Source organism: Hemicordylus capensis, chromosome 7 (assembly GCF_027244095.1).
Source record: "Hemicordylus capensis ecotype Gifberg chromosome 7, rHemCap1.1.pri, whole genome shotgun sequence".
Taxonomy (NCBI): Eukaryota; Metazoa; Chordata; class Lepidosauria; order Squamata; family Cordylidae; genus Hemicordylus; species Hemicordylus capensis.
This window is the reverse complement of record NC_069663.1, coordinates 11,412,550-11,422,420: the sequence shown is the minus strand read 5'-3', so window position 1 is coordinate 11,422,420 and position 9,871 is coordinate 11,412,550. Positions and strand designations below refer to the sequence as shown.

At 47.0% G+C, this 9,871-nt stretch overlaps 1 protein-coding gene across 8 annotated transcripts in view; it reads right to left on the bottom strand.

Annotated features, from left to right (window-relative positions):
- Window positions 1–698: 698 nt before the first annotated feature.
- Window positions 699–9,871, bottom strand: part of PIGV (phosphatidylinositol glycan anchor biosynthesis class V) — a 33,452-nt gene continuing 24,279 nt past the window's right edge. For 6 of the 8 annotated variants that reach the window (XM_053268344.1, XM_053268345.1, XM_053268346.1 and 3 more), the window contains one exon: window positions 699–2,368. In XM_053268344.1, coding sequence (XP_053124319.1) covers window positions 1,955–2,368 — 414 coding nt within the window. In that variant the 3' untranslated portion in view covers window positions 699–1,954. Of the gene's footprint in view, window positions 4,367–8,082; window positions 9,726–9,871 lie in introns of those variants that run through there. The other 2 variants (XM_053268347.1, XM_053268348.1) reach the window with 2 other exon arrangements.

Genomic DNA, 9,871 nt, shown 5'->3' with positions numbered 1-9,871 from the left:
CCAAAACACTTGAGCAAAGCCACTGCTCATCTGGGTGGGCAATGGGCCAGGGATCGTCTGCGGGGAGAGCAGATCAAGCCCGCTCTCTCCGCAACCCCCCTTTCGGCTCTACACCCAGATCGTGTGTATTTATTTATTATTATTTATTTATTATTAAAACTTTTATACCACCCTTCCAAAAGGCTCAGGGCGTAGAGCCTTAATGAGTTCTGGTGTGTGTTTTTAACATTATTTAAGGTCAAAAGGTTGTGTGAATTTGAGCTTCTAAACATATTTTTAATATTGATTTACAAACCAGTATACTTCTGCATACCTAGGGCAGTCCCTGCCTACACAGAAACCATTACCTTATTTATGAGTGACCTGTTTCACACCCAGACTGAGTTCATCACTAGGGCCTGAGTTACTACTGTATATCCATATCCCACAGCTTAGCCTCATACAAGTGAAAAAATAGGACTCAAAACACAATATCCTTTTTCTTTAAAAGTTTTTTGCTTTGCAAAGTTGTACCCCTTGTGTGTGAACACTGGCATATTAAGTGTTGCCACTTGGCTCAGCTGAAGCAGCAACTACTGGTTAAAAGCTAATGCTTGCTTAGCTGATAGATGGCTAAAGGTGTATTTGATGGACACAGGCAATACATTAAAGCTCAGATGACTATACAACTAAAATACGACTACATAAGTGGCCTTGGGAAGAGTGATGAAAGTGATTTTATTTCCATGAAGCACCAGAAGATTAAAAAAAAACCTCACCAAAGGTTTATTGATCTTAGAATGTAGAATGCTTGTTGCAAATCTGCCAGGTACATCTTTGTTTTAAAATATTACTCCTTTACTGTGAACAACAGATGATTTACACAACTGTTTTGAGCAGTTTACCTATTAATGTTTTACCCTGATACAACGTGTTTTCAGGGCAATGGAACAAGTTTTCAAAGAAAGAACCTCAGGTTGCTTACCTGTTACTGATGTTCTTCAAGTGGTCACCTGCACCTTCAAACATATGGGCTCTGCACAGACGTGGAAACCATTCAGAAACTTCCCAAGCTCTTCTTAGCAATCAAGTTTAGGCAGGAAAGGGCCTCCATAGCGCTACTATATATCTCCAAGTGTCTCTGCTGCCCCTTAATCACCAAGTCTGCCACTACCACCTGCAGTGGGGAGGTTAGGAGGTACAGATGACCACTAGAAGAATTTCACTTACAGGTAAGCAACTGCAGGTTCTTCGTTGTGGTCCCTGTTCTTCACACATATGGGTGCATAACAAGCTGGCATACCTGGAGAAGGGTGCAGGTGAGACTGTCAAGCAAAAACTGATTGGAGAACTGCTCTCCCAAAGGCAGTATCTCGCTGGGGAGGTACAACCAGTGCATAACGATGAATGAAGGACACCAGCAAAGCCCACACGGCAGTCTTACAGATGGATTCAATAGGGATTCCACAGTCAAAGGCTGTTGAAGCGGCTTGTGCTCGCATCGAGTGTGCCCGTAGCAGTAACGGGTTGATGGCCCGCCAGCTGGTAGCTCAGTTTGATGGATGGTGACAGCATTCCTGATGTGGAGGCCCATAGGCTACAAACAGGCACTCCATTTGCTTGAACGGGGCCATGCAAACCACATAGAAAGCCACATAAAAATGACTGTACATCCGAGTCATCTGTTGAGTAATGGGGCAACTGAGCACCCGTATGAGTGTCTGATTGGGAGGGAGCTGAAGGCAGCTCTAATGGTGTACATCCATAGTATCGAACCCTACCATCGCTGCCGAAGTGAACACTGTAGAAAGGTTCATAATTAACTTTGGAGCATGAGAGAAAACGTAAGCCGCACTGTGTTCAGTACCGATCGTAGGGACCAAGTGACTATTCATGTCCCAAGGCCCTCACTGGGGAGTAGTCTGGGTGGTTTCCAAGCTCCGATCCTTCAAAGTCATCTCCTTGGTCGGAGCGGCTATTGGAGCACGTTGGTATCCGTGGGGTCAGTTGCAACCTCGGGGTCGGTATCAGCATGGGTTCCCTTCAAATTGGAGAGGCCTGTATGAGGACAGAACTCATTGACACCGGTGGTTTCTTCGAGATCCTCGGAAGTTATGCCCTGAGGATTGCTCCAAAGGATGTTCCACTGGGTTCCAGGAAGCGGGACCAAAATAGCCAACTTCTTTTTCTTTTTAGGTGGATCTATGTCCATCTGAAGATGTTTCCTCTTTTTAAGCTTCTCTGCTGGCGCTGGCATGGGCAGTGGTGCAGTGGGAACCGAAGACCCTGTTGGTCCCAAGGGAGCACAAGCGTACTGCACAGTGGCAGGCCATCTCATGGTAGTGGTAGATACCAGAGGTACCAGCCCAGTCCCTGTGGTAGTGGTGTCCTAATGGGATGGGACGGAGGGCATAGTCACTATTTGCTTAGGCAGGAGGATTGAGATTGGCTCTCAATCTCGCTGCCCTATTGCAGCATGCCTGGTGGGTAAAATTTTGGCAGTCGGAATAGGAGTCTGTGATATGGGTTTCTCCCAAAAAAAGAAGGCTGAGCTGGTGGCCGTCCAAAGCAGGAACTTTTGCACAGCAAGCTCTGCACCTTTTCAAAGTGACTTTGTTGGCCATACACCCCCGTGGGACATGGGAATGAGGGGAAAAGGAGGGGGTGATAAAAGAAGAGGGGGGGCAAATGAACAGGAAAATAACATTTAGAGGTCAGAATAAAAGGTGACTAAAGATTAAAGAGAAAGAGAGCAATAGTCTCCCAGAGCCAGAGGTTTTCTGAGCCGCCGGCAAATTAAAGAATGCAGTGGATGAAGGAGAACTAAGGAACAGGAGAGGCACTTGGGGAGGGAGAGAGAGAGAGAGAGAGAGAGATGGAGGTGGGGCTCTTTCCCACCTGAACTTGAGAGCTAAGAGGAGCTTGGAAAGTTCCCGGATGGGCCTCCACGCATGCACAGAGCCCATACGTGTAAAGTACAAGGACTACAAAGAAGAACTGTCTATACCAGCTGCACAGAAGAGATGACTGAACACATCCAGCGCACAGAAATGCCCATTACAGAAGGCAACAAAAGAAAAAATGGCTGCATTAGTGAAATGACAGAAGATGTGACCAAAAGAGAAGCAGTGCCTGAGCAATGACTCACCACCTGCTGTCCACATAGACCCATTATACAGGATTAGAAAAGAATTATACCGTTACACACAGCTTCTGTTGATCTACCGGCAAAATGCCCTCACTGATGTGGAGATGGAGGGCTTGCATGTTGCAAGGAAGTTCAGTTTGTATCTGTGCCCTGAGAGTGCACTTTCCTGCAGGATCCCTGTCAGTGGGGCCCAGCCAGGGTCTGTGCCAAAGCCCACTGCAACACCATCCCAAAGTGCAGAACCTCACTTTCCATAGGAGGAAATGGAAATGGAAACTATTCACTTAGGTAAGAGAAAGGATGTAGACTCCGGGACATCCCTGGAGTGGGGGCTTAACCTGCTCCCTGATAACCTGGTCTTTGGAAACAAAGCATATTCCTATTGGCACAACTCCACCTCTTTAGCTGTATAACATAGCCTTGACTTCCTTTTGGGAGGGGGGTGTCATGCTGGAGTATTGATATTAGAACTGGTAAGGCATTTGCTTTGCATGCAGAAGGTCCCAGGTTCAATCCCTGGCATCTCCAAGTAGGGCTGGGAAAGACTCCGGCCTGAAACCTTGGAGAAGCCGCCGCCAGTCTGTGTAGACAATACTGAGCCAAATGGACCAGTGGTCTGACTCAGTATCAGGCAGCCTCCTATATTCCTATGGCTTTTTAATATATTAGCTAATTGCAGAAATTGTGTGTGTGCGTGTACACTATGCATGCTTTTGTTTCTGGTGAAAGCTGGACACTTATACTTTCTCACAATGGCAGGCAAAATTGGTGGTGATTCTCCTTGCCTAATTTGTGTCTCAATTTAATGCATACAAGAATACCTTCACAGAAGGTTTGAGAGATTACTTGGCTCCAAAACAGTGCAAAGCTGAAATATGTTCAGTCACTGTGTTCCCATCAGAAAGCTGGCTACCCATGTGGTGGTTTCTCAAGCTCTTATGTCCAAGGAAAGAAATTACAGTGAAGAACCAGCCCCAGCAGCCAATAGGAAAGGACATATGCTAGAATGCATTTGGTGAGAGTGGTAGTCTGTCGCCAGTTACTCAAGAGTGCTAGCACCAGGTTTTCATTTCTGTTCCCGCTCGGAAGAGAATTGCCTAAGGAAGGCTTCTCAAAGTGGAGTGTAGCATGCCCCGTAGATTGGTCTCTGTTCTGCAGGAGAGGTTCGTGGTCATGAAGGAGATGAGCAAAAAACCAGTAAAGGACTGGTGAAGAGGAGCCCAAAAATCTTGTAAGAACCTATTTTTAAAAAATTTTAAAAGGGGGGGAGGAGAGAGAGAGAGAGTAGACATTACTTACTAATTCATAATCCCAGAGATCCTTCAAAATAATTCCAAGGTACGAAAACCCTACTCCAACAAATTTGCTCTAAGAATAAATAATGCAAATGAAGCATGTAGACATACAAGAGTATATCGTTTGACAGCAGATTTTGGGTAGAGTCAGCTACGGAATGTGGGTTTTCTGTTCAAACCAGAAAAGGAAGGTTACAATCCTTCCAATTTCAGTGAGTTTTCACATACCACTTTACATTTCCTACATGCTCATGTAGAAATCATTGGGTGCTATACTATATTGTCAGCAGTTTAATATACTGACTTCCAGATTTGAAGTCACAGATCCTAATGCTACCCTCAGTAGGTAGAGTCACTTCCTTCTATAGAGCTGGTGCAAAATAGAAGTTAACAGCATCTGCTATGAGCCAGGAGATCCTCAATTTAAATCGCAGCTCTGTGCTGAACACACTGGGCATCTTTAACCCGCTATCAGCCCCAGCGCCCCAATCTGCAACATGGGGATGGGAATACTGAGCTATCTTGAAGGGATTACTGTAATAAGGATTACTGACAGGGTGACCCAAGGTATTGCGGTGCCTGACGCAAGGTGTCAAATGCCCCATGTGCCCAGTGGAGACCAGCCCCCTTTCAAAACTGATCCCTGTAAGTGGCTTAGGGCTGGGGGCAAGGGGTGGGAGGAAATGTTGCCAGCAGTCTTCTCTTCTTTACTCACACTTCTCAGCTTGGTCCCAAAGGGCTACTCCGATGGCAGAAAGGGACATTTTGCAGCCCTCAATAATCCACCGCCTGAGGTGACCAGCTCACTTTGCCTCACCTTGAGAGGGCTACCCTTGATTACAGAAATATTGTCATCCTGGAGAAGCCACTGCCAGTCTGTGTAGACTATACTGAGCTAGATGGACCAAAGGTCTGACTTGGTATAAGACAGCTTCCTATGTAAATAATATATGTGACGTGCTCTGAGCAGTTATAAAAAGTGCTATTGAAACACCAGGCATGATCACCATTGTTGATAACCACTCTGGGCTAGTAGGCAGCCTGGAACCTGAATGGGCTGGGTTCGAAATCCTGCTCGGCCATGAAGGTATCGGGTGAGGGACAGTGTCACTCATACCGAGTCTAAAGAGGGATAGCTGGGGCAAGGGGCAAAAAAGATTCACCAACTTAAGGAAAGCTTCACAACTGCTTACCCCGCGCAGCAGGAATCAGGCCTGATCAAAAGCAGCCTGTTCCGCTTCCATTCGGCAGTTTGCTGGGTAACACCCAGACTAACCCACTGTCCATACCCACGCCCCCCACGCCCCCACTGCCCAGCTGTAAGCAATACTCAGATGAGGCAGTGTGGAAGGGAGCAGCTGTAGAAAAGAAAGGGCAAACGGAACTATAGGAGGGCGGGGTGAAGGTAAGCTAGACAGGGGAGGCAGGAGGAAGCCCCAACCCACCTGCGCTTCCTCAGGAAGACAGCAGCAAACCCCAAAGGCAAGTCAACAGAGGAAGCTGCAGGGAGCCCTGCCCAACGGCTAGAGCCCCCCCACAAGTGAAGAAAACACCAGCAACTAGGGTCAACAACTGCCGGAGAGAAAGATGAGAGAGGTATTTGTATTCTGCGGCAACAGAAGCAAAGGGCCCTGTCACACCTTAAGGATGACCAGCTTTACTGTGGCAAAAGCTTTTATGGATGAGCCCACTTCATGAATCTGACCCCATCCATTACCATTTCTATGACTACTACAACAAATATTTATACATGGCTTTTCAACAAAAGTTCCTTAAGAACATGTATAGAGAAATAGAAATTAATAAAGAAAGATGGCTCCCTGTCCCCAAAGGGCTCACCATCTAAGAATAAACACAAGGTGGCACCCAGCAACAGCCCCTGGAGGGATGCTGTGCTGGGGATGGAGAGGGCCAGTTGCTCTCCCCCTGCTCAGTCAAGAGAATCACCACTTTTAAAAGGTGCCTCTTTGCTCAGTTAGCAGGGACTTAGCCCGCCTCCTTCCTAGGACACCAGCTTGTGTTTACCTGCCAGGAAAGTCAAAGAACCCTGCTGGAAGTTTGGAACTCTGGTTCTGGCGTGTATCCTCCAGCCTGGCTCTTCTGTGAACCCCTGGGATGCTGACCGCTAGCCTCACAGAACAACCTCAGGAGGCATTTCTAAGTAAGCTTTTGCCAGCCACACACATGGAAAACACTCCTGCACATTATCTGGGGAACTCTCTACTTCCTCTTTCTCGCAACATTCTCTGTCTGAAATGATCTAGAATCACTTCCAGGGAATCACAGTTTTGCCACCTTTGAACAGCTTCCTTCAACTGCATGACAGAGAGCTCGAAATCTAAAGAATATAATCTCAATGAAAACTCTCCTCTGGGACCCAGCCAGCTGCATTCAACTAATATAGCCACAGGCACTCTGGAAATGCCATTCCTTGGCCACGGGATGTCTCTCCAACATAAACATGGATGGCACACTTTTTAGCCAGTTCCCAGAGAGCAAGTGACTATTGATTTATTTAAAATATTTATGGCCTGGCCTTCCAGTGCACTACTGCTTACGGCAGCTCACAAAATTAATAAAACAGATTAAACATAAAAACTATATAAAACTAATAGAAATTAAGTAAAAACAAGACCCAATTAAAACTAAATTTAAAAGTTACAAATTAGAAAGTTAAAATAGGTAAAAACCACCAGATATGAGAAACAGATAAAACATTCACAATCCTCTCGAAAAAGATGGGTCTTTAGTAGTTGTTTTTTTTAAAAAACCCTGAGGGAGGGAATACAGTGAAGCTCTTGGTGGTGGGGTTTTTCCCCAAAGCCGAGGGGCCACAGCTGAAAAGGTCCTGCCTCTAGTCCCCGCCAACCATCTCTTCATTAGTGGCGGTGCCATGAGCAGGGCTGAGGTGCTGAACAGAGGGCTCTGGCCGATTCATATGGGCAAATCTTATTCCATCATCACCCTGTAGGTCACCTACACAAAATGTCACTGATCCGAGACATGATTTGATTGACTCAGATCATTCCTCAAGCAAGCAACTGACTCCCAGGCTTGAAGAAAAGGAAGTCAAAAACATGTTTCAGCCCTCAACCAGTTTTACTGACAGATAGGAACATAGGAAACTGCCATATACTGAGGCAGACCATTGGTCTATCTAGCTCAGTACTGTCTTCACAGACTGGCAGCAGCTTCTCCAAGGTTGCAGGCAGGGATCTCTCTCAGCCCTATCTTGGAGAAACCAGGGAGGGAACTTGAAACCTTCTGCTCTTCCCAGAGCAGCTTCATCCTCTGAAGGGAATATCTTGCAGTGCTCACACATCAAGTCTCCCATTCAGATGCAACCAGGGCAGACTCTGCTTAGCTATGAGGACAAGTCATGCTTGCTACCACAAGACCAGCTCTCCTCTCCGATACCACAGCTGTAAAGGTTGTGGCACAAGTCTCTGCTTTCACAGTGGCACTCAAAGGAGCACTCTACGCAAGACAAAACGGCCCACTCCTTGCCTCAGGATCCTATTCAAGGTCCTTTCAGCACCTTTGCTGGGGCAAGGAGGCACAAGGCTGCCGATCCTGCACTCGTTATCAGTGATACTTAGCAATTATGCCGTGCTGGCCTCGAGTGCTCAAAACAATTCATATAAACCCATAAGACTGGCCACACGTCGCAGATGAGGGGGCTACGAACAGAGGCTAAGAACCTCACGAGTGCCATTTAAAACAGGGACTTCCCGGTTGATGGCTCACACTCTGAGCTTCTGCATCGCACCAGCTCGTGTGAGGCCCTGGGGGGTGGCCCCACCTCCTTCCACTCCCACCCCCTAATCTTCCCCGAAGTGCTCCTTACACAACGCTGCCATGCTGACTCACAGGGGCTTTGGAACCTAGTAGCAGTGAGGCTAGCTTCAACGCAGAGGTGCAAGACGGTCCTTTTGTGCAGGCACAGGGAGGGACCACCGCTTGCAACACACGTTGCTCTGCAGCTGCTGCCCAGCTGGGCGTGGGAAGGATCGTAGCTCCGTAGAACAGCACCTGCCTGGCGTGTTGAAGATCCCAGGTGCGAAGGGCTGGGAAAGACTTTGGCCTGAAGCTTCGGAGAGCCACTGCCAGTCAGTGTGGTACTGGGTTAGATGGGCCAACGTTCTGACGTGGTAAAAGGCCGCTTCCCGGGTTATCTTTCCTAGGTAACTTACTTGGGCAGCCCAGTCCTGGCCATGTTTACTCAAGTCCCACTACCTCAGGCTCCACTAACAGGAGTCTACACTATCAGGAACACAGGAAGCTGCCTTATACTGAGTCAGGCTCTTGGTCCATCTAGCGCAGTATTGTCTACACTGACCGGCAGCAGCTTCTCTAAGGTTGCAGGCAGGAGTCTCTCCCAGCCCTACTTGGCTGCCAAGGAATGAACCTGAGGCCTTCTGCATGCAAATCAGGTGCCCTGCCTCTGAGCTGTGGGACTTGCTTCCAACGGGGCAGTATGGCCTATCGGGGGGTTTATTATCATCCTGCTTTTCTATAAAAGTCATAATCAAAGCAGTAACAAAAATATCAATTAAAACAATAATCAAAACCTCTCTCTCTCTCTCTCTCTCACACACACACACACACACACACACACACACACACACACACACACCACCCCCTCCTCCTCCTCCTCCACAGGGCTCAAAGTCTCAGTGGCAAGAATACAGCACAGCCACCAGCTAGGGTTCAAATTACAAATTTTAGTCCCCTGCTAACTTGGCAAAGAGACACCTTTTAATGTGGTGATTCTCTTTTATTTAGCAGGGGGAGAGTAACTGGCCCTATCCACCCCCAGCACAGGACCTCCAGTGACTGTTGCTGGTGTCTCTCTTATGTTTCTTTTTAGATTGTGAGCCCTATGGGGACAGAGATCCATCTTATTTATTTGTTATTTCTCTGTGTAAACCGCCCTGAGCCATTTTTGGAAGGGCGGTATAGAAATCGAATAAATAAAAAATAAAATAAATAAATTAACATACAAATTAAAAGCCTGCTGGAACACAGATGTCTAGGCTGTTGTGTGCCTAAATGCAGATCAAGGCAGAGCCAGGCAATCACAAAAAGGAGGATGTTCCACACACTAGGTGCTACTACGGAAGAGGCATCATGCCATCTCTTAATCCGGGTGTTCTCCAACTTGGAGAATGGCCACAATGGCCTTTGGCTGTTGTGACTGGAGATGATGGGAGTTGTAGTCCAACAACATCCGGGGACCCACATTGGAGAACCAGTGTCCTAATCTATCATTCAATCCAGCTGCTCCTTAAAAGCAAGGGATCCTGCAATCTCCTCAAGCAAAATGGTTTATGTTACAGAGCGAATTCTACCGGCATTCTTAGAAGCACAGTTCACATCTCAGCTACAATCATTAATAAATATATAGTTTGTCTCACTGGCAACAGAAATGATATTTAAAAATTCCTTT